Source organism: Trichoderma asperellum, chromosome 2 (genome assembly GCF_020647865.1).
Source record: "Trichoderma asperellum chromosome 2, complete sequence".
NCBI classification, from domain to species: Eukaryota; Fungi; Ascomycota; class Sordariomycetes; order Hypocreales; family Hypocreaceae; genus Trichoderma; species Trichoderma asperellum.
Genome location: NC_089416.1, coordinates 6014752 through 6039471, shown reverse-complemented (window position 1 = coordinate 6039471; position 24720 = coordinate 6014752). Strand labels below are relative to the sequence as shown.

At 50.0% G+C, this 24720-nt stretch overlaps 6 protein-coding genes across 6 annotated transcripts; 4 read left to right on the top strand and 2 right to left on the bottom strand.

Moving 5' to 3' along the window:
• Positions 1-3485: 3485 nt before the first annotated feature.
• Positions 3486-3952, top strand: TrAFT101_004294 (uncharacterized protein; the record flags this gene model as incomplete). The annotated part of the gene is made up of 3 exons (XM_066127124.1): positions 3486-3594; positions 3671-3880; positions 3942-3952. The coding sequence occupies 3 exons, from the start codon at positions 3486-3488 to the stop codon at positions 3950-3952; spliced, it is 330 nt and encodes a 109-aa protein (XP_065983233.1).
• Positions 3953-4913: 961 nt separating this feature from the next.
• On the top strand, positions 4914-5773 carry TrAFT101_004293 (uncharacterized protein; the record flags this gene model as incomplete). The annotated part of the gene is made up of 2 exons (XM_024904799.2): positions 4914-5617; positions 5680-5773. 2 exons carry the CDS (start codon positions 4914-4916, stop codon positions 5771-5773), a joined length of 798 nt encoding a protein of 265 aa, XP_024765917.2.
• A 5060-nt stretch (positions 5774-10833) lies between these two features.
• On the top strand, positions 10834-12533 carry TrAFT101_004292 (uncharacterized protein). Its single transcript, XM_024898810.2, has 2 exons — positions 10834-11517; positions 11600-12533. The coding sequence occupies exons 1-2, from the start codon at positions 11205-11207 to the stop codon at positions 12202-12204; spliced, it is 918 nt and encodes a 305-aa protein (XP_024765919.2). The 5' UTR covers positions 10834-11204; the 3' UTR covers positions 12205-12533.
• Positions 12534-13021: 488 nt separating this feature from the next.
• Positions 13022-14986, top strand: TrAFT101_004291 (uncharacterized protein). Its single transcript, XM_024898819.2, has 2 exons — positions 13022-13200; positions 13282-14986. Exons 1-2 carry the CDS (start codon positions 13035-13037, stop codon positions 14703-14705), a joined length of 1590 nt encoding a protein of 529 aa, XP_024765920.2. The 5' UTR covers positions 13022-13034; the 3' UTR covers positions 14706-14986.
• A 3-nt stretch (positions 14987-14989) lies between these two features.
• Positions 14990-16323, bottom strand: TrAFT101_004290 (uncharacterized protein). The gene is made up of 3 exons (XM_024898993.2): positions 15998-16323; positions 15761-15931; positions 14990-15678 (listed from the first exon to the last, which is right to left on the bottom strand). The coding sequence occupies exons 1-3, from the start codon at positions 16250-16252 to the stop codon at positions 15193-15195; spliced, it is 912 nt and encodes a 303-aa protein (XP_024765921.1). The 5' UTR covers positions 16253-16323; the 3' UTR covers positions 14990-15192.
• Positions 16324-17431: 1108 nt separating this feature from the next.
• On the bottom strand, positions 17432-24049 carry TrAFT101_004289 (uncharacterized protein). The gene is made up of 5 exons (XM_024899021.2): positions 23812-24049; positions 22602-23352; positions 22404-22506; positions 19633-22326; positions 17432-19576 (listed from the first exon to the last, which is right to left on the bottom strand). The coding sequence occupies exons 2-5, from the start codon at positions 22787-22789 to the stop codon at positions 18173-18175; spliced, it is 4389 nt and encodes a 1462-aa protein (XP_024765922.2). The 5' UTR covers positions 22790-23352; positions 23812-24049; the 3' UTR covers positions 17432-18172.
• Positions 24050-24720: the final 671 nt, after the last annotated feature.

Below are 24720 nucleotides of genomic sequence, written 5' to 3'. Positions count from 1 at the left end.
TTATCGCCATACCACATGTGAGGCTGCGATAAGGGACTGCACACTAGAGAGCCTTGGAGCCTAGAGCTTAGAGCCTTAGAGCCTAAAGTTTAGAGCCTAGAGGCAGTAGTCATTCAACCATTTAACCCCAGAAGAGGCTCAGTTTTCATAAAGCAGTAGAGATCTTGCGGACCTACAAATGCCGATACTGAGCGTTACAACATCAGCTTACAGTTTGTAATACTCATGTCGGATTAAACCACTGCAGCTGCTAAAATATTACTGAATTTCGTGCTCACGTGAAGCATCCCAAGACTCCCTACATGAGCAAAGTTAGGTACGGAATTCTATTATACCTAGGTAATGCCTATTCTTGACACGGTATTACATAAGTCCAAGCGTGACCCAATGATAGCAATATTGGCAGAAAAGCCGGGCATCTCAGACCATGGAGGATGATAAATGCTAGATATAACTTCTTCCGTGTGTATTCAATGAAGCCCCATACAACTTGCTTTCCAAGCTAGCTTAAAGCACACCATCTAACCTGTACTTGGAGATTTTGCACATTGATTTATCCATTAGCTAAGCTTACAAAGCGGGCATCGTAGATACCTGATGGATGCAGGGCAGATCTGTCACTGCTGCATGAATGGCTGATCACTGCAGACTCGGGCTTTGCCGTCTCACGATACGGTTATACGTCAAACTGTATGGATCAGTCTGACGTAGCTCGACTATATCTAGGTACTTGCTTAAGGTTGATCATCGTTTGGCACATTGCTGTGTACATCGCTTGCCATGCTATTTTCAGCAATAGGACTGAGCATCAGTACCCTAGAACAGAAACAAACTCAGTATCTGTTTGAATTAGCTTGAGCTAGAATTTCCCGAAGAGAAATTAAGCTATGATGAATGTGGCTCTCCATGTATGATGAAGGCAGGTCGATGTCTATCTTTCCACCTATGCAGCCTGGTTGATCCTTGATGCTGAATTCAACCACTAAACTCTATTGTTAATGTCGAATTTTGAGGGGCGGGGGAGTTGCTGTGAGGACCTAGGTCAAAGGAGAATTCAATCAGGGGCCTTATCAGAATACGAAATGCCGAATCGAAACACCAACAAAGTACAAGTAGGTAAGTCGCAATTCCAATCAACATCCGGAGGACAGGTCGATCTCAGTACTATTTCTGTTGGCACTTAATGGCCTTTGTTACATCTCTTAGGCGACACAAGTCTAAAAGAGGCGAAATTTGTTGCTGGTAGTGGTTGTAACATTGGCCACCTCGTGACCGTGCGCATGTAACCAACCTGCAACTCGGCCATCTCATCTCTCATTTCATACAGCTGAAGTTGATCAACCTTAATTCTGGGCCGCGAGATGACAATTCACAGGCCATGCTGGCTGAAGCTGGGCGTGCTGGCGCCGCAGATATTGGCATAACGTCATTGCAGAAGACAAAACACGAGACACGCACAGAGAGAGACAATGCGCAGAGGCGCTGCCAGCGATCGACAGGAGCAGCCTCTGGCCAGCGGGTGCCAAAACGAATCACCAGATGCAGCCGCTGGGTCTATTGACGGATAAAATCATTCAGCATACGCGCCAATGCGATGATCAATGGAGTGGGTTTAATTAGGCCGTGCCACAGAGCAGGCCTCTTGCCACTGCGCACAGTATGAATAATGCCGCTGGACGGGGCACCTGCGATGCCAGCTTGTTTGGCACCAGCATGCGGTACTTCTTTCACCGCCTCCAGCTGCTTCCTCCACGCATCCATCTCCTCACTCTCCTAACTTGCCTGCTTGCCCTCCTCCGCAATATCGCCCTGCTTGTACAACCAGCAAGCTGCGCTCTACGAATACTCCATCACGGCACATAGTCATGTTCCCTGTCCGTGCTCTGGAAATGGTGCCCAATCTGGCCAACAAACCCCTCAATCCGCACCCATTCGCCTTAGCAGCATCTCGGTGCAGGAGGAGCCAAGTGTTGCTAGCTCCAGGTAGCTTCGGGCTAATAATCGTCAAAGCAATCCCCCTCATTCGACCAGGCGAATGCCGCCGATTTCACCTTCTCAGAGTAGCATGGGCGACCAAAGGCTAGCAGCTCTCCGTGGCCGCGGCTAATTTACATCAAATCACCGCTCTGCTTTAGCACCAAGAGAGCTGCTCTTAGGGGCGACTCCACAAAATGCGGGCGACCAGCGAGCAAGATTGGCTCAGGCAAGCCACAAAAATGCTTGAATCTCTCTGAGATGGGCGGGTGAACAGCGGTTCCTGCATTAGCGCACTTGTGGCGTTCCAACGGACCAACTTCAAGTGTGTGTGTCGGCCATCCTTTTTTTTGATTACAATATCCAGCATTTGAGCAGCAAGACAGAGAGAGCACGTACATAGTATGTTCTTGTGCCAGCATGCAGCTACGGCCGTGACATGCTCTACTTCAACTCTGCAATAACTGTGCTACTTGCTGGGAAAACATCGGTGCCTATGGGCTTTCCTTTTTGCCTACCAACTCAGGCCTAGTCGAATCCATGCTGTCAGTGTGAATTTCACCGCTTGTTTGTTTCACCCCTTGCAACGCCTTCTTCTAGAAGGATGCTTGGATTGGCAGAAGCCTCTGTTCTGGCATGAGTACTGATACGGAGCAGGACTGTTATTACCCAGGAGTATTCCTCCTACTCGGTTGATGTTAGCAGCACTCTAAGCTCGAAAAGTGTCTGACGACCCACTCAGTCAGCAAAGAGACCTGGCATGCCCTAGCAGGAGAACGAAGGACACAAATATGGAGCAACTAGGTACTATGGTGAGTACGGATAGTGTGTGGCAAATGTGCAATCTTCATTTACTATGTACGAAGGCCATATTACCTGTCACTACACACTACAAGTATGGCATTGCGTGCGGTACAGTAGAAGAGCCGTGCTGTAACGTGTCAAGTGTGTTCGGCCAATACGGTATACGTGGGGGCTGCTGGCAGTACTTGGTACCGGTGCCTGCACTCATTCCTTTCTGTGCTGCAAGCATTAAATGACAGGGGCCAATTGCCCCTGGCATACGATGGCATCGCTTGTACCAGTATGCTGTTTTGTTTGGAAAGATCTGGAACTTTGCCAAGAAATGGCTCAAGCAGACTAACACGAACAATAAATAAGTATATGTCCGCCCCTATGAGGAAATGAAGATCACTGACTTCAATGGCTGAACTTATGATGTATTCCAAGCGCGCAGATTTATAGACAGCAGCACACTGCAGCACTCTCTACTCAAGAGGCAAGGTGCTATGATGAGAATAACTTGGGCTGGGTATAGCGTCTAAAGACGTCCCTGCCGCTTAAAGAGATGTCCGGGAAAGGAAGGTTAGATGCTGGGCTAGACGGCTGGATGCCTTCGTTGTCATCCCCTGGCAGTATAGATGAAAGCAAATACAGGCACTGCTGGTGCCGGCGCAAGTGCTAGTAGTAGTACTACCTTCATGTTTGGGCACTGGAAATATCCCTGGAGAATGAAATTTCGCATATTCCGTACTCGCTTCTACTGCTACTTTGTTATGACAGACGGCCTCAAATGCTTCTCTTGCTCGGTGGTGAAGGTGAGCCAACTTCGCCAATCTGGTCAGTCTCATGAAAGTCCTAGCAGTCTGCCGGGCCCCTTCTTTTCTCCTTGCGTATTCTGCTGGGTTTGTTGCAGGCCAGCCAACACTTGTCATCAAAGGCAGTCCTCTTAAAGCCCACAAAAAGATCAACTTGAGACCGAGCTTCGAAAACACAGGCGCAGAGGCCCGCCTCCCGAGGCGATCGGCCAAGATCCTCAGCGGTGTCGCTTTTAGAAGCGCCTTGGAAGGGCGATGCTTGTACAATAATAGCACAGAGTACTCCGTGCAGAGCGTGTGGAATACAGGTACGAATTGAGACTATTGGTTCCAGAGATTAAATGCAAGCATGCTCAAACTTTTGGCCAGCGGAACGATGAAGCCGGTGACTAGCACAGAGTCGAGGGGGGGCACTCTCTCGCGTACTCCGTCGTCTTATCTCCAAAGGCGGTATTGCTGCCGAAGAAGCTCCAGCTCATAAACGAATGCCAATTTAGAAGGTTGAAATGAAGGCACGTATCTCTTAATTGAATCATTAACGACGGTGAGTTTTAGCACTGGCCTAACAAGATAACTAGAGTAGGTATACATTTCTCAAGCTGCTGCAACTGTTAAATGCCTCCCCGCCTATCTTATTGAATGGCAATACAATACATACGCACTCTTGACCATCCATGGCTACCTAATCGCTCACTGCCATGGCAGGTCTACGTCGTACAGAGCACCTGGCACAGCATGGCCCAAGACATGGGAAAACAAGGGTCATGTTCAATGGCGAGCTGATCTGTTGCCGCTGCAGGAGCGCAAACAAGCATCATGGTTCGCGCTGCTCATGCGCTCATTCGAACGCTGGCCTTGGCCGTTTGGCGCACAGTATGGAGCGATGTTGTACCTGCAGAAATCACAACAGGGGTTGGCTAGTCTTGCGCCCGGGATGGTTCGTGGACCCCTCCATCTTGGGCATTCTAAGAGGTGGATGAAACTGGCGCGACATGCATCTCCACCCAGACATCCACTCAGGAACCCCCTAGATGGACATCCATTCTGGACGCAATTTCCCGGGGTATCCAATGGGAGGGAGCGAGGCGAGCGCTCGCAAAGAGCTCACGGTCGATGTTGATATGCCTATTAATATGAGGCCACGCTCGGTCGAGCATCATCTTCTTTTTTCCCTTCTTTTCTCTCCAGCCCACTAAGCATAATCGCCAGCTCGCTCTTGACTTCGGTCGTCCATTCTTTCAAAACAACTGCAAACGAAGCTTCACGCTTTCATCCACTCTTTCAACCCAAACTAAACTACTTCGTTCTTCAAGAACCACCAAAACCAAAAAAACATTCAAGATGCGTTTCACCACCGCCGCTGCTGTTCTGGCCACCTCGGTCCTCGCCCAGGAGCCCGTCTCCACCGACTACACCACCGAGTTGGTCACCATCACTGCCTGTGCTGCCTCCATCACCAACTGCCCGGCCCGCCACCAGACCACCTCCGTCCAGACCAACTACATCCCGTTGACCACCTCTACCTTCTACGTGACCAACGTCCACACCATCACCTCTTGCGGCCCTGAGGTTACCAACTGCCCGGCTCACAGCACCGTCCTCTCCACCGAGGTTGTCCCTACCTCCACCGCTGTCGGCCCGGTCTCTGCCTACCCCACCGCTGCTCCCACCACTCAGGTCTGGTCCAACGGCACTGCTCCTTACAGCTCTGTCGTTGCTCCTCCTCCCTACTCTGCTCCGGCCGCTCCCCAGAGCTCCGCCGCTGCCGTCTCTGTCCCCGCCGTCTCTATCCCGGCTCAGCTCCCCACCAGCGGTGCTGCTGCTCCCACTGGCGGTGCCCCCGTCAGCTCCGCCGCCGCTCAGTGCCCCGGCAGCTCCGTCGTCGCCGTTACCAAGAGCTACACCACCGTCCTGACCTCTGTTGAGTACCAGACCGTTGCCGTCCCTTGCCCTACCGCCCCTGCTGGTGGCAACCCCGGTGCTGGTGCTCCCTCTGGCACTGGTGCTGTTCCTCCTCAGCCCACTGGCCCTGCTGGCAACGGAACGTGAGTTTTAATCCTTTTGATATTCAGATGTAATGGCATATATGCTGACTGTTTCTATTTAGCTCTGTTCCTCCTCCCGTTAACGGCGCTGCTTCCTTCACTGGCTCCGCCGCTTTCGCCGCCGTTGCCGGTGCCGTCGCTCTGTTCCTTGCTTAAATCATTTCCTTGTAACTTTTTCTTGAGTTAAAAGGCCTGCGGGACATGGCAACATACACACGACAGGCATCCCTCTTGAGATCTGGTTGGACATGTACAGAGAGTTGGACTAGAACTTATTTTCAATAATACTAGAGTTTTACGGCAAACATGGGATTATACCCCCTTGGAGTGTGTACTTAATATTCTAATCGCGCGGGCGTTCGCGGGGACGATCTCGTCAGACAACCGACTGCGGGTCCTGTCCTGGATGTCTTTTTTGAACGAAGCATTTTTTTGGTCACGAACTGAGATATCAAACTATTTAACGACTGTGCTTTTTCTTAGCCTTTTCTTCAAGAATATTTTTTACCTTTATAAATTTCATTGCCCAAATCTCACTGTTATGCGCTGTGGTATCATGGTAGAAATCGGGACTTGTAAAGATTCTGAAAACAGTAGAAATGGCACCATAAAATCAGTGTAAAACGAGCAAGACGTTTGTTAGAGGGTGCTCATTTCGCGAAGCGCACGAGCTGGTATAAAATAGAAATAGGGACTGAGGAGGTTTTAAACACACAAAGTAGTTGCTGCTACTAGCTATCCACGCACTCAGAGGCTAAGGTCAGCCCCACGCTCATGGTGCTCTCATTGTTGCTTTGTACGTGGATATTCGTGCTGCGATCCCTGTTTGTTTGATACCTACGAGGCGGAGGCGTTTTCTGGTAAGAGATCAGGCAAGAAGTATGCTCTAGCAAGAGTTCTGCTGAGGTTTTTTTTTTTTTTTTTTTTTTTTTTTTCAAGCAAAAAGAGTCACCCACCAGCAGCTTAAATCCATGACTGGTTCTCTTTTGGTCCTTTTACCATCATCTTCCTCTCGCCATATCTCTCACAAAAAAAACCCCTTAAGGCTCCTCAGTACCCGCTTGGCGCCCAAGCTCTTGTTCTTGTTTGTGCGGGTTCGATTTGTTGCCGCAACGGATAATAAGTCGGCAGAGGAATGTCACGGGGACGGAAATTTAATCGGAATAGGTGAGAGTCGATGTGTGATTGGTAGGAGCGCAAGGGGGTGAGATGGAGTCATGCGAGGTTATGCTGCTTACTTGTTAGACTAGAATATAACGAACTGAAGTAAGTTATATATAGGAAGATGTCGTGTTTTATTAGCGTGGCATGCTTTTGCAATAGCCAGTCGTCCATCAGGTGCACTTGCACCATTACATAGTTGATTTGATTCTTATGTCTTGATTCATAGAATCTGATTGCAATTGGATGTTTGACTAGGGGGACTTTTTGTTAGTGCAGTGTATAGAGAAGCTCCCCCTTTTTTCTTCTTGAATACCTTGGCTGTATTTTACTTACTTGTGCTTTATAGTAATCATAGGTACTGCTATAAATACTATATCAAAATATAGCTGTATATATTACTAGTATAAATTCTATAGCTTTTTCTATACTAGCTGTTTTCTCGAGTATCTACCTATATAGCCCTGGCTAGCGTAGTTCTCTCCTTATAACGGGCTTATTTAAACTTATTCTCGGTTAAGCTGACTGACCGAGTTTTATACCATATTAAAAATCCTTGCTAAAACAAGAATAGTGATTTTTCGAAAAGCTTGAATCAGAAATCACACAACCTGTCCGCGGCTATGAATCAGGGCGATAGTCTAGCTGGGGCGGGTACATTTCCCTGTCCTTCGTAAGACGATAAACGTTCCTTTTATAGTAGCTCAAGATGACACGAAACGGGGGGGCCACTTGCGCCGGTGCTCCGTATTACGGCATCCAGCGAAGCGGAGCGGAAGGCAACATGATTGTTTGTACTCCGTGCTCCGGTATTTTGTAGCACCATAAAGGACGAGGAAGTTTTTTTTTTTCTTGTTGGTTTTTTGGGGGGGTGTTCCTGAGATTGACCCAGATTGCCTAATTCGGGAATCGGCAAGTCGATTGCTGCCAACTGCCGGCTTCCAACTACCCGCGCTAGCGATGAAAATGCTACACTGGCGTATATGATAATAAGTGTTTGATAATGGATATTCCAAATATGGCTTGGTGAACTAGAGACATGCTTTTTATAGCAGAGGAGGGGCATTTGGGTACAATGTACCAGGCAGGTTGGCTTTATCGGACTCACAGAAGTGGTGGTTGAAGAAAGAGGTAGAGTGACCGTGTCGCACATGCGATAACCCACAGCCACGCAGGTGCAACAATGTAAGACAAAAAAGAAGAAGAAAACACCATCGTTCGCATTGTTACCCCACGTGGCAACAACATTCGGTGTCTCTCCTGTGAATGAGACGAAGTGGGCTGAGATGGAACGAAGATTCGCAACAGGGGCTAAGCTGAGTCGTGGGGCGGCCGTATAAGACATTCTTAGACCACTCCCCCCCCTTTTTTTTGCTTTAGAAAGCTCAAGAGGAAAAAAAAGTTTCCTCTTTGGGTTAAATGTGAAATGAAAGTAACCAACAGCTGCGGACCATTCGCCGATTTGAGTAATGTTTCTGAAAAGCCTATTCTTCGTGGGGGATAGACTACAAGTATGTGAAGATGATGTTTGGACGAGCAAGTTTTCAGCAAATGAAATTCAAATACGGAGTACCATACGTCCTTTTTGCTCTAATACAATTTGAGTAGTAGTATAGACGCCCGGACGTAAAGTTTTATGCGGGATTGTGCCGACTCCGGGTGATCCTATATGCCAAGACTGCACGTACCTATCTATCATATACCTAGGTATGCATCATGATATCAGCCTTTGGCTTGGTATAACTGGCGCAGGCTTGGCTACAGAGTAATTCACTGCGTCGGATTGATGTGAGGGGGTCGAATTCCAGTGCTTTTGACATTGTATATGCTCGCTTTCGTCGTGTTGGTGGGAGATGGAGATGGGCACGCTTGATGGGTGGAGGGGTGTCTGAGGTATGCATAGATGCAACTCAATACTGAGCGCAATCTACTCATACATACATACCCACTGAACCGATATTTAGATTAGTAGGTATCTAGGTATTATGAAGGGCCGAGATCAGTGGAGGGGAGCATCTAGGTAATAGTACCGGAGAGCTGGAATATACAAGATTTATGACAGGTCATGACTTATATATATATACTTTTAACCGCATTATTGCTCTGCTGCTGTGATTTTTGGCAAAAAAGATAAAAAGAGCTACGGACTTCATCCTGCCAGAGGTAGTGCTATTGTATTGGCTGTCTAGACGCCACGAAACTAGAATAGGGAAATCCTTTCGAAACATTCTGCTGCAGCCATCGCGTGATGTGGCGCCCTAAGGCCGCGCAATGGGCAAAAGTTTGTTATTTACGAAAAGAAAAAAAAGGTGGCTGAGATGCTTAATGCGTTCGGGTGTCCAGTCGTTTGGCATATTGAGTGGCTGAGAGCTAACGTTTTGCGTGCCATGTTGGCGTGATTCCTTCGCGCGGGTTTGATTCATTGACTGCATTTAGGCATCAAGCAGGACCTGTATTGCGATATTGCAATGGGATGTATTTCACCGAAGAAGAAGAAGAATAGCCATCTATTCATCACACACACTTTGTGATTTTCAGAGGATTCAACAGTGTCTTTCCCCCTCCAAAATAATAATAATAAACAAATAAATAATAAATAAATAAATAAATAAATAAATAGCCTACGCGTAGGTCTGGATTAACATTATCATGTAAACACGCAAAGCGCAATGCTTAATTGCTGGAGCAGCTCCACCGCGGTTGGATGGCGTGGGAACACGTCAATCCCTTCCACACGTCAACCAACTCTTTTTTGCCCTGCCCTGCGCTTCTGTCTGACTCGTCCTCTCTCGGCCTAATACCTAGCCTAGATCCGCCAGCGCAGCGCAGCGCAGGGGGTGGATTCGATGCAAATTCAATCTCAAGGCTTGTTCAAGCCTTGCAAGAGGAAAGAGGCTGCGAGTGTTGTGTTCCAGGGCCCGAAACGCAGCTCCATCAGCAAAGCAAATAATCAAGAATAAAATAGTAAAATAAGAGGAATAAAATAAAATAAAATAAAAGTCCGAGCCTTGAAACAGCGCTACAAGATCCGCTTTTTTTTTTCTTTTTCTTTTTCTTTTTTTTTTTTTCCTTTAACCGCCCGCAGGCCCCGCGCCGCGTCATTCCCGCGATCCTTTGGGCGTTTTTCAACTCCGTGCTCCGTCTCGCACTCGGATATCGAGCGTTACGTGTGTGGCTGAAGCGCTGATTGCAGTGGCGTGGCTTAGATGTTAAGCTTCTTGGGACAATTGACCACGAACGGGGAGATGGAATAAAGAGTAAATGAAAAAAAAAAAAAAAAAACTGTTAAATTTATTCTATTAATAAAGTTACTTTTGAAGCTATATTACGCTCCATATATCCCTGTAGCGCTAAATGTATTTATTCTTCTTTTCCCTTGTTATTCAACAGCTGGTTTTGCTAAGGTCTAGTTGTCAGCCTCTGCCTGCCACCCCCCCATGGCACATGTAATATGGAGCTGCCACAGGGACCAGGCCACTACATACTATTTTTAAGCCCCCTCCAATACGGAAAGGAAGCACCGCCAGTCTGCCACCATCTACAGCTTGCATTGATGTACAGCGGTGTATTGTTTTCCACCCCTGGCCCCCCTTGCCCAGCACCTGTTTGTGTTGGTAGACAGCACCCGTAGCCAGTCTCTCTTTTGCTCAGCCTGACCAGCTCCTGGTCAGCCTCTATGAATCAGGGCATAACATTCGTCCTGTGGGCATCTCTGCAAGGTGCGATCTGCCGGCTGGGTCTATACGTGTGATATTATCGACACTCAGGACCCGATTTTCGCTTGCTAAGCGGCCTTCGGCGGCCATGTATCATGTATCGTCCCTGGCACGGCAAGGATTCGGCCGTCTTGGTGAACCGCCAAGCCCTACCCAATGGCTGAGGCCGGGCCCCGGGCGTGTTTTTTTTTTTTTTTTTTTTTTTTTGGCTCCATCCCGCCGGCCTGGACATACAGCAGAGGACGATAATGTAAGATCGTTCAAGCGGAGGGGGGGGGGTGGGAGGGGAGGGAGGCTTGTTGATAAGGGCTTTGCCGGTGATGACGCATAACAAGTGCTCGTTTCTGTCCAAGATGTGGATAGATAAAACGTGCGGGAGCGAGAGCGAGCGACTATGGGGCCGTGAGCCTTGAGCCAATTACGCGGATCTACCTAGTTTGAGGCTGAGTATTTCTCTCTCTCTCTCTCTCTCTTTTTTTTTTTTTTTTTGTCTTTGTCGTTCAAAACAATAAAGGGAGCTGGTAGCCCCCCTTTGGACCGGAGAGTCTCTGTTATACCCATTTTCAGTGGTGATAATACACATCACACGTACATATATACCAACACGCCCTCTACCACCCTCGACCTCCAACAAACACCAAGAAACAAGAAAAAAGACCTAAAAAGGCGACGTGTGTCAAAGCAAATCATCACTCATCACCGCCTTCGCCATGTCTTCGATGATTACAGAACCCCTTCCCGACCCCATCATCACATTCGGACACGATGTGACGTGCAACCTTCACAACTGCCCCGTGGAATGGAGCATCCTGAGCTACCAGCCCTCTCTCGCCGCCAACATTGTCTTTGCCGCCCTATTTGGCGCCGTCGGCCTGGTCCATTTCTATCTCGGCTTCCGGTGGAGGGTTTGGGGCTTCACCTTCCCCATGCTCGTCGGCTGCGTGACTGAGATCATCGGATACGTCGGAAGAATCCTGCTTCATTACAATCCCTTTTCTTTCCCCGGATTCATGATTCAGATTGGTAAGGGCGAACGATTTCTCTCTTCCCTATCCCAATTTTTTTTTTGCTTCCGTTCGTTTTCAGACTAACCGTCGTGATGCAGTCTGCCTCACCATTGCTCCCGTCTTCTACACGGCATCCATCTACGTAACTCTCTCAAAATCCATCCTCTACCTCGCCCCGGATCTGTCCCGCTTCAAGCCCCAGCTCTTCTACTACATCTTCATCCCCTTCGACATCGTCTGCCTCGTCCTCCAGGCCGCCGGAGGCGCCATGTCCGCCAACACCACCGGCTCCAACAAGGTCGGCGTCGACGTCTCCCAGGCCGGTCTCAGCCTGCAGGTCATCGTCTTGGTCCTCTTCATCCTCTCCTTCGGCGACTACATGTTCCGCTACCTGCGATCCGGCCGCGCCTCCAACTTTGGCTGGCGCCTCACTGCCTTCTTCACCGGCCTGACGTCGGCCACGCTGCTCATCCTGGCCCGTTGCGCCTACCGTGTTGCCGAGCTGCGGGACGGATACAGCGGAAAGCTCATCAAGGAGGAGACTCCCTTTATTGTTCTTGAGGGCGTCTTTGTGTTTTTGGCCGCGAGCATGCTCTGCTTCGGAAACCCGGGCTTGGGATTGAAGGAAGACGGAATGGCACGGGTAAAGATGGAGAATGACAGCGAGACGGTTGTTATGGAAACCATTGAGCGACGGAAGTAAGGCGAGTATTTTTTTTTTATTTTTATTTCAAGCTCCGACTACGAAGAAAGCGATGGTGGGTTATTAAAAATACAGAATCACAGCTCGAGCCTTTCTTTTCCTTTCTTTTCTTTTTTTTTTTTTGTTTGAAGAGGGGAGTTTACTACCACTACTAGTTTGATATGGGAATTCTGATAGACGAGACTGTATATAATGGAGAGGGGGGGAAGATACATGAGGAATATGCGCTTGATTTTTTTTTTATTTCTGTTTGACGATATTGTTCAACGGAGAGATGTTTGTTCCCTATTTTCCATCCATGTTTAAATAGCGAATTATACCAAATGAAGATTTAAAAAAAAAAAAAAAAAAAAACGTCATATACATGTACATGTATAGAACGGCATGAATATGCAAATCCAACGTTTTCATTACTCTTTCGTTATCGTGCCTCGTACCCCGTACCCCGTATTCCTTATAGTATAGTATAGTATAATCATCCCCATCATCCGTTCGTTTCTTACTGTATGCCTCTACACATGCTGTCCGTGTAATCAACCCTACCCGGCACTTCGGCCCATGGCCCGGCCCCGCCTTCGGATACCACCGCCTTAAAACTCTAGCGCCGCAGTGCCGCATCCCGAAAGCTCCAGCGACGAGTCGCAGCTACTATGGAACTTTTGCCCTCCGTCAGAGCTGCTGCCCCTCCACACTCGACGAGAGACGCAGCAACTGGCTGAAATTTTGTCGCTTCTCCGCACCTCTTGGATTGATTTGGCAGCTCCACGGATACGTCTCGTCTCTCGTCTCCTTCTCCCCAGTCTGTTGTTTTTTCCCTTCCTACTCTCTGCATGATCTGCCTCTTGACAGCGAGACGGTCGTCGAGGATAGCACTCCATTCTCTCGCCAGCACCAAACCAAGCCCAGCAGCCCTACCGTTTTCAACCACTGCCTTCATCATGGCTCCCCCGCAAGAGGCCCTCGACTTTGTCGACTTTGTCAATGCGTCTCCTACCCGTACGTCCCGCATCCACCTCCACTGTCTTGTCTTGCCTGCCAAACCGCATAGCGTGTGCTGAAACAGCAGCTCTGAAAAAGCCTACCACGCCGTCCAGTCTGCCGCCGCCCGCTTTGAAAAGGCCGGCTTCACCCTCATCCGCGAACGCGACTCGTGGGCATCAAGCCTGCGCCCCGGCGGCAAGTACTACCTCACCCGCAACGGCTCGTCCATCCTCGCCTTTGCCATCGGCCGCAAGTGGCGCCCCGGCAACCCCGTCGCCATTGTCGGAGCCCACACCGATTCGCCCTGCCTGCGAGTCAAGCCCGTCTCCCGGAAGAGCAATGTCGGCTATCTGCAGGTCGGCGTCGAGACCTACGGCGGCGGCATCTGGCACTCGTGGTTCGACCGCGACCTGAGTCTTGCCGGCCGAGTTCTGGTCCGCGAGGGCGACAGCGTCGTGCAGAAGCTGGTCAAGGTCGACAAGCCGCTGCTGCGAATCCCCACGCTGGCCATTCACCTGCACCGCCAGTCCAACTTCGACCCCAACAACGAGATCGAGCTGTTCCCCATCACGGGCCTTGCCGCCGCCGAGCTCAACAAGGGTGCCCAGCCCGAGGAGCCTAGCAAGGATGATGCCATGGAGGAGGACGAGGACTTCAAGCCCCTCGAGAAGATGACTGTGCGCCACCACCCCGCCGTGCTCGACGTCATCGCCAACGAGGTCGGCACCGACGTCCCCTCCATCGTCGACTTCGAGCTCGTCCTCTACGACACGCAGAAATCCGTCATCGGCGGCATCAACGACGAGTTCATCTTCTCCCCACGCCTCGACAACCTGGGCATGACCTACTGCTCCGTCGAGGGCCTCATCAAGTCCGTCAGCAAGCCCGACGCCCTCGACAACGACTCCACCATCCGCATGACCGTCTGCTTCGACCACGAGGAGATTGGCTCGCAGTCCGCCCAGGGCGCCCACTCCAACCTGCTGCCCTCGGTGCTGCGCCGCCTGTCCGTCCTCCCCGGCAACCGCGATGCCGCCAGCGACGGCAGCTACGAGCAGGTCCACCACGAGGGCGAGGAGTCCACCGCCTTTGAGCAGACGCTCTCGCGCTCGTTCCTCGTCTCCGCCGACATGGCCCATGCCGTCCACCCCAACTACGCCGGCAAGTACGAGTCCTCGCACCAGCCCGCCATGAACGGCGGCACCGTCGTCAAGATCAACGCCAACCAGCGCTACGCCACAAACTCTCCCGGCATCGTCATGCTGCAGGAGTGCGCCCGCAAGGCCGGCGTCCCGCTGCAGCTCTTCGTCGTCCGCAACGACTCGCCCTGCGGCAGCACCATCGGACCCGGTCTGGCCGCTAGATTGGGCATGCGTACCCTCGATCTGGGCAACCCGCAGCTCAGCATGCACAGCATCCGTGAGACTGGTGGAACGGCCGACGTGGGACGAGCTATTAAGCTGTTTGACCAGTTCTTTGAGAGCTACGGCGAGATTGAGCCCAAGATCTTGGTTGATTAAGTCAAGCGGGGAAGCATCTGTTTGGAGGAGGAGAAAGCGATTTAAGATTGTTAAGTTAGGATTAGTATATGCATATAGTAGTAGTATAAACTACCTGTGACACTAATGAGTGTCAATTCAAGGGCGTTGATAGGGTGGCGATAGGATAGGATACGAAACTCTGGGCGAGACCAATGAGAAAAAAAAAATGAGACCAAAATTTGATGCCAAGGTACTCATGTGACTGTTACATGAAAGAAATAGCCTGTAATACCACTAAGTGAAATGAAGAAATGGTCATCATAGTAACTCTATATCTATTCTTTATAGTTTCGTTAAGCTATTCGTGTAGAATTGCGTCATGATCGTCATCTAAAGAGCTGTGTCTTACCTATTATAACAAATACATTGGAGTGATCTTGATATTGGAAATCAAGCCAGAAGAAATTGGCTGCTCATTTTTTCTTCTAATATTTTAAATTAAAAAGATAGTTCAATTGCGCTCGCGTCATGACCTTTCTACGTCATTTGACGCCGTATCTGTACATGTGCTCCTCAGAGATGATACCGGCGCTGGTGCCGGGCTCGACTGGAAGAATTTAGAAGGAGAATCCAGTTCGCTAATGGGAAGCAGAACCGTCTTGTCTCTTTCATTACTCCCAGCTTCTTCTTGTGACTCAATGCGGTCAGGCGTGTTTCCCCTGGTCTCTACAATAACACTCTCCTGAGAGGCAGGTAGAGTCATAGCATCAGATGCTACCGATGTGGTGGTCGACACTTGTGACAGTGCGGGCACCTGCGGGATTGAATCCGCGCTTTGGGCCCTACTATGCGTATTCGTCGGTTTCGTATGGGTAACGGTATGTGCTCGTTTGCGTGTAACTGTTGATGGAGGGAGGGGTTTGCGCTGGAGTTTGGAGAGGGGAATCGTTGTTTGGCCGGTGCGCAGCTTGTATCCTGCGAGACCAAGTCGCAATCGGAGAATCTCTGCCTTCTAGATGGAGGGTAACACCCGCTATTAGCTCTTGTATTTGAGGTGATAAAAGAGAAGAGGGAAGAGCTAGAGAAGAATTTACCTCTCTTGCCTGCTCCCTCGTTAATGCTCTAGGCCTTGTAGCTGTCAGTAGCGTATCTGCAGCTGTCGTGGCCGTGTCTGGTTCTGTTGGTGCAGTAGCCCAGGAAGCGTCTCCGGCAGAAGTATCGAAGAGAGAGCTCGTTTCAATGCTGGGTGACCGTGACCGCGTAGTCTAGATCCAAATGTATTAGCAAAAAGGCCAAATCACTGAATGGCGAGCAACAATATTGATACTCACCCCATCAACACACGTCTTCTTGGTCTCCGGACTCTCGTCCGCTACCTCTTCGCCCCCCTCTTCTGCCGTTCGCTTCTTTCCTTTTTCTGATACAGTTCCTCCCATTGGACTGCTCACCAAGAGAGATGAAGGTGTTAACAACATTGGTGTTCCTATCCTGGTAATTTTGTGTGTACTCGGTGTTGTCAGTGCCGCGTTCGCGTCCTTTGCACCAAGCACGGCGCGTCGCTTCATGGGCGACGAGGTAGCTTCCATTGTTGAGCAAATAAACGAGGACACAAAGGAAAACCCAATAGAATGTAGAAAGTGAACAGCAGTAAAAAGGAAAGAAGGAAAAGAGAGAGAGAGAGAGAGAGAGAGAGAGAGAGAGAGAGAGAGAGAGAATGAAAAGTGTGGTAATATGGAGCAAGAGTCGCGCGCGCAAAGATGTATATGAGATGGAGGAGTGGTAGTGGGGTGTGTTGTTTAGTGGCGATGGCAGGTCGCGTGTGTAGAGATAAATCGATAAGAAGCTCTACCAGCCCGATATACTTTGTACATGGATACAGCAGGTATGATAATGTAATTGGCGCGAACACGTGAACAAAAATACAAAGCGCGATTGATGATTTCTTATAAAGTGGTGAATGCCTGCTAATTGAACAGCCAGGCTATTGTGTCCTTTGAAAGCAAGAGACGCAAGAGCTACTCCGTAGCAGTAGCTTTATGCAAGCAGATCACAAATACGGCACAATAGCAAAGCAAAAGGGGAGGCGCGAAACTGGATAATTGAAGAATAGGAAAATAAGCCACCAAGAAGAAAGAAGAAAAAGTAAATAACGCCTAAAACCAGCCTTGATGCCTCCCCCCCGGCGCGCACAGCCTTTGGACTTTGACGAGCTATTCAACCTTCGTTCCTGCCTCTCACAACGCGACCGACCCTGAAAGTTCCCCACTCTGCGCCGCAAAGGCAGGAACGGTCTCCCACACGCTTCGTGCCCGCCTTCAGCTCTTTTCTCCAAGAACTGGCTACTCCATACTAGCTTTTCTAACTGCTTTCCTACGAGCCTTGCCTTATTCAGACTAGCTCTCAGCAAGCACGCCGCGTCTTTTCCTTCCCGTCAACGAAAAGCCCGTGTCGTCGGCATCTCTATTCTAAACCTAATAAGGAATAGTGTAGAATTCGACCACGAGTAGAAGAATGTGGAGAGCTTTATTGCTTCTTTGACGGGGCGAACCCCTCCCCAAGAATTCTACGCTAATAATGAGGTACAAAAAAAAAAAAAAAAAAAAAAAAAAAAAACCAAGACTGGGTGGGCTCCATTGATCTGATCCCCATATCCATCGGCATCAGATCTCGTCACATGCAAATCACGCTCAGAGACAGTGCTATCCTTACGTAGCCAGACCTCAATTCCAAATCATTCAGTACACAGTAATGAAATTTATTGTCGTTTCTACTAGACACGTCGCTGCACGCCAAAAAAAAAGTCATAAAATAGATGTTATTTTTCATTTGCTCAGAGGCCATCCGGATGATGCCTTTGAACACCAAGCCTGCGCTACATGGAAATTGAAACGGATGTACGTTACAATAAATAAGATACAGCTTTGTAGAATTCCATTTACTCCAAATTAAACTCGAATCCGTCATTTGAATCAATATATTACCCCGCCCATACACTGAAATCACCTCAGCTTCATCATCTAAAGAAAGGTGAAAACGAAAACGTAAACGGCCGTGACAAAAAGAGAGGTGGTAAAATAAAAACATCAACAGTGAAAAAAGAGAAAACAAACTTCTGTGCAATAGCATCCATTGCTGCCATTCTTAGCCTTAACGCCAACCAGACTCTTCTTTCAACAGTCTCATCCCATCAATTTTGTTTTAGTTTTTGACTCAGCTTCTCCCTCCTCCTTCTGTTGTCCAATAAACGACCACTGTTATATCAGATATGACGTAATGCTGGGTATATATCCTAGGTCCTGTCCTGGGCTCCAAACAAGTAAATCAACCGAAACAGACAAACATGTATAAAAAAAGACGAAGCGAGCAAAGTAGGAGAAGAAAAAACAAGAGAGAGCTTTCTTTTCAGCTTTTGTAGCAGCCTGCTCTCAACCATTACTCCAAATCCAAACTCGCTTTTCGCTAAAAAAAAGAGCAAAATTTTGGTTCTGTTAAGAAAAGATTTCTCTTTACAAGTCGCTAGTAACATCGAGAGAGTAAAGACTCATGTCGAGTTCAAACGGTTTTGTGAAATCGACTTGGATTTCATCCCAATCCGGAACGCCCGGCGGCCCAGCTAAAAGAAGGGTTGGATCGATGTTAGCCACAGCGGCCTTTAGGTTTTCTGTCGAGTCCATCTCCCCATTAATGCAGGCGTTGGTGAAATCCATTAGAACGTCATTATCAAGGGTATGCCAATTCATGTCAATGTCAAGCGCAGCACCCTCAGAGATATCGCTATTAGGCTCGCTCGCACCGTCCTTGCTAGACTCTGGGGTATCCTTTGGCGTGAAAGACCTGTACATGTTGGCCTCGTTGACGATATTTGGCAGCCCGTTTTCAAAGCCCAAGTTCTGTAGGAGTGTCTGAGGGTCAATAGTCGAGTTGGCCCATGGGTCCGTTGCATTGACAAGCATTGCAGTGCCGTTAACCTGCTTCCCATCGCCAGCCTTGGCAGTCGCGTCCAACTTGACGCCGGCTTTCACATCTTGGGCCTTGCTCATGGCGCTGGCTGATCGCTTCATGCCAGTACCATCCACGGACATGGGTGTGCCGACAAGATTTCCGGAAGATTGACCCTGTTTTGAAGTTGACAAACTCATTGCTTGCGCCCCCTCCTTCTGCTCCTTTTTGATGGTGCCGTCTAGTTCTAGACCCAGTGCCTCCGCAAGAGACTCTCCCACAAATTTGTACGGGTCGGCTTTGGGCTTAGTATGCTCTTCATCGATGTGATGTTGAAGAGCTTGTTTACTAGGGAATCCAGAAATAGACTGGTCGCAGTCGGGCTCCGTGCAGAGATGTAAAGGTTTCGGTGGGCCTTGCTGGCGTTGGATATCTGGAGACGCATTCTTTGAAATCTGTGGCGAGGGAGTGGCCACTTGAGAAGACGGACCAGAATTTGTCAGTCTTGGCTTCTTTCGAGCAGGCGGTAGCTGCAAGTTGATTTCTTTAGGTTTGCTCATGTAAGTAGGGTTACCATCAGGCGAGGTCGCTGCTCCGAATGGGAAGGGTGGCTGAGCGCTTGTTGGGGCGGGGGGCGGCACTTGGCCTGCTTTATTGGCCTGCTTCTGCTGCTGGTTCAATTTGTTCATCGCCTGCGCGTTCTTCTCCAGATTAGCGGCATTCAGAGGAGCTGGCTGCGTTAGCTGATTCTTTTGCTGTGCCTGCTGCATTTGCTGTTGAGATAACGGTTGAGCTTGTGTCTGGCTGCCTGGCTTCAAATGCCGGCCGCCCGCCACACTAGCAGCCAGATCTTTAGCCATACTCTCAAGCATAGCGCGAGCCTGATCCAGTTCAGAAGAGCGGATACTGAAGGCGTCCTTGATTATCTCCATCTTTTCGCCGTCCACATGTTGCTTGATGAGACGCAATCGCTATAGTCAAGTTAGCATATTGAAATTAAATCTTTACGGCGTTTCCGTCCACTTACAGTTCTAAAGAACATTTTGGCACGCGCGTCATCTTGCGTGAGGGAATACCACTTGCTTAGCCCACGGCCAACCTTGCTCATGTCCTGGACAATTCGTTTGAGCTTTGCTGCGGTTTCTGCGTACTCCTCAGGGCCCATTGGAATGTCTGGAGTGGATTCTTGAGCGAACAGCTTTTGCTCTTCTTGCCCAATCATCTTGAGGCGCATCAGAGACTCTGAGGGTACTGCTCCTGTAGCAGCCGGAGCCGGAGCCTTGCCTTGCATCCTCAAAATCTGTTCATACCTAGCTCTTTGTTCGGGATTCAATTGAGCCTCTTGTTGAGGTGTAAGCTGCGGCGGGAATTTCGCCCCTGGCCTTTGTACTGGCTGTTGGGTTGGTTGCGATGCCGCTGCCGCCGATGGCGCCGGCGGCTGTCGTGCAGCAGATATGGAAGCCTTCATGTTGGCAGCATCGGCACCGTCATCAGGGTTAGGGCGTTTAAGAGTTTTCGCAGCTTGGGATTGGTTATTGCGTGCCTGATTCGCGTTCGGTTGCTGCTTTAAGTTGGCCGCTTGCATCGAAGCAGTCTGGCTCATGGCATTGGGCATCGTCTGCGCCTGGGTTTGTTGAGGTGTGAGATTAGGTTGAGTCTGCTGGATCTGCATGGGGTTTTGAGGGCCCTGGGCACCAGCCATATTATTTGCGGCGGCAGCTTGTAGCTGCTGGTTTTGGGCCTGCAACTGCTGGGCCCTCAGCTGCTGCTGCTGTTGCTGTTGCTGCCAGCTACTCCTCTTCATCGAGATAATCATCGATCGAAGTTGCTCATCAGGAACGTTGACCAACCCAGGTTTCTGACTTCGGATATGCATCATCTCCTGAGGCGAGACTTGAAGCAATTGTGGTGGTAAATTGGCCATCTGTCGCTGTATTCCAGGTTGTTGATTTGCCACTTGCATTGGCATCGCAGGATTCATGTTTATAGCCTGTCCAGGCTGCTGGGGCACACTGGCAGCCCGCCTTTGCATAAGCACTTGGAATTGCTTCTGTTGGAAAGCAGCTAGCTGGCCACGAACAGTTGGTGGAAGCGTATTGTTTTGGCTGATCCACACCTTCAAATCTCTCCATTTTTTAACTTCTGCAGGCAGGCCGTTGATTTGATTTATTATGCTGGGAGGCAAATCCATCGAGTCCATCACAAACTGAAGCTGGGAGCCCTGAGGTGTCATACGGTTCATTGGCATTGGCTGTTGTTGATTGCCTGCGCCAGGAGCATTCACTTGTTGCATATTCTGAGGACCAGGGGCCATGTTCCCTGCCTGGTTGAACTGGTTCTGAGGTCGATTAGCCATTTGTTGCTGCATCATCGGATTTGCATTCATGTTTGCTATCTGCTCCTGTCGCTGATTTTGCCATCGACGCATGACTTCATTAAGCTTGTCCGGAGGAAGACCGTTGATTGCTTGCCTTTGTTCTGGGGTCATGTTAGTGAGCATAGCGTTGAAAGCGGGATTGTTAGGCCGTTGAATTCCCTGGTGAAATCGCTGGTCGCCAAATGGAGATATGCCGTTCTGGCTCATACCCTGCGGCGCCATGGGATTCATAACGCCCGGTCTTGATACGGGAGTGTTTAGGGTATTCATGGCTGGGCTCTGCGATGTAGCCATATTTCCCGTCATTTGCTGCTGGTTCTGCATCTTCATTTGTGCCTGTGCTTGTAAAGCTTGAGACTGCTGAGCGGCTTGGTTCAGCTTAGCCTGCTGCTGCTGTTGCTGCTGCTGCTGAGCAGTACGAGGCGTTTGATTTTGCATCTGTTGATTGGAAATGTTTTGGTTACCAGGCTGAGGAGTGACATTTCTTCCATTGCCATTGCTCGCTGGTACGACAACTTGGCCCGCCTGTTGAGCCATTAGGCCGGCCACCTGCTGATCCTTGATGCTATCCATGTTTGGGGTGAATGGAGGGAAATCATGGCCTGCACCAGGCTGCTGGGCTGCGTTTATCATATTTTGCCTCTGTTGCTGTAGAGAATTTTGGCTCTGTTGTTGTTGCATCATAGCAGCTTGAGGGTTGTTTGGGTTCGCAGGACCAGGTGGCTGGAATCGGTGCATTGTGGAAGACTGCTTAAGGGCTTGAAATGCCTGATTCTGGTACCACCAAACAAGAGGATCTCTCCCCTGCGTCTGGAGTTCGGCAAGCTGCTGAGCTGTGAGCCTTGATTGTAAATGGAGCCGTGTGCTAGCTTTTTGCTGCTCTGTAGCCTGAGCCATCATCTTGGTCGCAAGTTCCATGACTTTGTTTTTATCAGCCTGAGCCAGTCTCGCCACATCGTTAGGGAACATATTTCTATTAGGACCGCCAGCCATGCCCATCGCTTGTGGGTTGGGACCTATACCGCGGCCGGCTTGGTTAGCCATACCCATGGCAAGCTGCTGCTGCTGCTGCTGCTGTTGCATAAACGATGGTTGCTGTTGCTGTTGCTGCTGGGGCATCTGAGTGGCTTGCATGGGATGCGGCATGTGCTGAAATCCCTGCTGGGGAGTCTGGCCACGGCCCATCTGAGCCTGCAACATTAGTGCCTGGGCTTGTGCTTGAGCCTGGGCATGCGCTTGGGCCTGGGCACTGGCGTTGAGGCTGTTTTGAAGGCCAGGTTCGTTGGCCTGTCGTTTCTTGAAAAAATCCATAGTCTTACTTGCCATGGCCTGGTCATACGCTTCCTAGAATCAATAAGTTAGCTTTGTAAATTTTTTGACCAGCAAGATGGGGAAAGAAAGTAGCAGCAGCAGAGACGCACTTTGGTTGGTGATTTATGAAACACTTCTCGTTCGAACTGACATCCAAAATCGGTTGCTCGGCTGTAGTCAAGAGTGCCCATGGCGAGAGTGATGTTTGTGATTCTGCGACCCATATCAGTTAGAGTTCACACCGAGAGAACGTTAGAGTTGTAAATGGAGCCAGAGAGGAAAAACTAAGCTATGGGGCCAGTACGTACAAGTCCAATGTCTTTCCCATTCGCTCATTAACAGAGAAATTTGATTGCCAAGTCATGCCATTTAATGGCGGTGTGTTTTGTTGAATATTCTGATAAACAGCCTGCTGCAGCTGGCTAGCTGTGGGCTTTCGCAGTTGTTGAGGCATCATCTGGCCTGCCCCAGCCATGTGCTGCATGTTGGCGGCCATGGCCGCTTTGAGTTTGCGCCAGTTACGCCCTCCAACCTTTTATAGAAACGAGTTCGTATATCGACGAGCGCCAAAAGGCAGAATCCTGTAATGTGGGCAAAATTGAAGAGAAGCTTGGCCAGTCGACTACGCTTCGCAGGTAGATGCGGTGCACGCAGGAGAAAAGAAGTTCAGTACGTAGACGAGCGGACGAGCCAGCCAAAAAGGTTTGTCGGCAGTCTAGGCAGATAGCAAGTAGCCACAGTAGATGCTACAATATGCCTAGCAACCTCCCAGCCCGCCTATGAAGAGCTTCGTAAGGAATGCACCTAAGCAAATACGTTTGCCGCACTTGCACTTGATAGGGGTCTTGAGATATAACCATGCGCTCGAACTCGAAGCCCAAAAGGGGCGTGCCCTGTATCGCAGCCTGTGGGCGGGTGGTTGTGGCGATTCGCTCCAAACGCAAGAGTCTCGGCGTGGTGGTAAACAATGAGGGTTGGTTGACGCAGGTCGGGCATTCAGAGCCGGTGCAAGGATGAGCTGCGAAGCTAAAGGGTTCGACGATGGTCGGCAGTAAGATACTGAGCGAGTGTCAATGGGGCGCTCGGAGAAGAAGAAAATCGATGTGTCGTCGACGTCGTAAAAAAACAAAAAAGGAAGCGGAGGAAGGGCGACTAGCAGAAATTGCTATGGTGAAGCAGTGGATGTGCGGCGAAACACGAGGGCGGATAGCCTGGCTCAGGATGCGAGAAGGCCTGGAACCAAAATCTCCACGCTGAATCGAGAATCGAAACAGGAAAGGAAAACGGCACCCGCGCGTTCAAAAAGCCTGCGAGAGAACGAAATCGCTTCAGCGACAGGCCGGCACGAGGTGGGAGAGGAGAGACGAAGAGGGTGTTTTGGAGAGTGAGGGCGAGAGAAGAGAGAGAGGCAAGACAAGCGGATTAGAGTTACCGTGGGCTTGGGGGGTGGTGGGCTGGGAGGAAAAAGGTACAAGGGTACTTTGGCTGAGGAGAGCCTGATGGGGGGACGAAGGGTACCTGATACGTGCGTGTGCGGTACTGCGACGACCTGACGCCAGCCTGCGCAGCACTAACAAGCAGAGCCCGAGGCAGCGCCAGACAAGGCGCAAGTACAGTACGAGCGCGCTGACTTTGTCCCAGGTATCCGATACGCAGACAGGCGGCTCAGCTCGTCATTCGCAACAGCACAAAGCCAGAGACAGCGCCTGACCACCGTTGAGCACGGCAGAACTGGCAGCAGGGCGAAGGTGGCCAACGGTGCTGGCGGACGAGCGAAGTGTACCATACGGTAGTCAGGCGGACACTAGCAGAGGGAGGGGGGTTTATCAAGGACGAAAGAGGATGGAGCTTGCAGTACCTGCACGGCCGTACCAGGTACCGACTGCGGCTTTGAGGACGGCTACGACGACATGGATTCTGCTCTGCTGTGCAGCGCTGGCAGAGGAGGGACGGGAAATGCCACTTTGGCTTTTGGAAGGGACGAAAAGATTTGACTGAGCTTCGTCGCGCGGTGCCGCTTAGATTTAGTGTTCTCTTGAGCGCAGCGAGCCCATACATCCAAGCACTAGCGCTGTATTAGAGTTGTCCACACTGACAGGTGGCTTTCCAGTCGAGCTTTGCGGAAGCATAGCATGTGCGAGGAGCATCTCTCGTCTCGGTGTTTCTTATCTTGCTGACAACTCGTTCAGTAGGCCGTTGCCGTACCTGCAAGTTCACGCACTGCCCTGTGAATCGCCCGGGGATGGTAAACAAAACACGGTGCCTCCAGCACAAGAACCAAAGCTTAACCTTCGACAACGGGCGACGACACAGAGAGACATCTGCAGCATTCACTCAACTAGAGACATCCAGGTCCATGGCGTGGCATGGATGGGCCTGGGATTGGCGACTGGCGGTGGATCATTCGGGGGTCCTCTTGGGCCTGGC

Bases quoted from the DNA above. Each gene is read 5' to 3' on its own strand.
- TrAFT101_004292 (XM_024898810.2), top strand. From the start codon at position 11,205: ATGTCTTCGATGATTACAGAACCCCTTCCCGACCCCATCATCACATTC. The intron at 11,518-11,599 runs GTAAGGGCGAAC...GTCGTGATGCAG, and splicing joins CGGATTCATGATTCAGATTG to TCTGCCTCACCATTGCTCCC.
- TrAFT101_004291 (XM_024898819.2), top strand. From the start codon at position 13,035: ATGATCTGCCTCTTGACAGCGAGACGGTCGTCGAGGATAGCACTCCAT. The intron at 13,201-13,281 runs GTACGTCCCGCA...GCTCTGAAAAAG, and splicing joins TGTCAATGCGTCTCCTACCC to CCTACCACGCCGTCCAGTCT.
- TrAFT101_004290 (XM_024898993.2), bottom strand. From the start codon at position 16,252: ATGGAAGCTACCTCGTCGCCCATGAAGCGACGCGCCGTGCTTGGTGCA. The intron at 15,932-15,997 runs GTGAGTATCAAT...ATTTGGATCTAG, and splicing joins AGAAGACGTGTGTTGATGGG to ACTACGCGGTCACGGTCACC. The intron at 15,679-15,760 runs GTAAATTCTTCT...CCCTCCATCTAG, and splicing joins CGAGGGAGCAGGCAAGAGAG to AAGGCAGAGATTCTCCGATT.
- TrAFT101_004289 (XM_024899021.2), bottom strand. From the start codon at position 22,789: ATGGCCGCCAACATGCAGCACATGGCTGGGGCAGGCCAGATGATGCCT. The intron at 22,507-22,601 runs GTACGTACTGGC...TATGGGTCGCAG, and splicing joins ATGGGAAAGACATTGGACTT to AATCACAAACATCACTCTCG. The intron at 19,577-19,632 runs GTAAGTGGACGG...ACTTGACTATAG, and splicing joins CCAAAATGTTCTTTAGAACT to CGATTGCGTCTCATCAAGCA.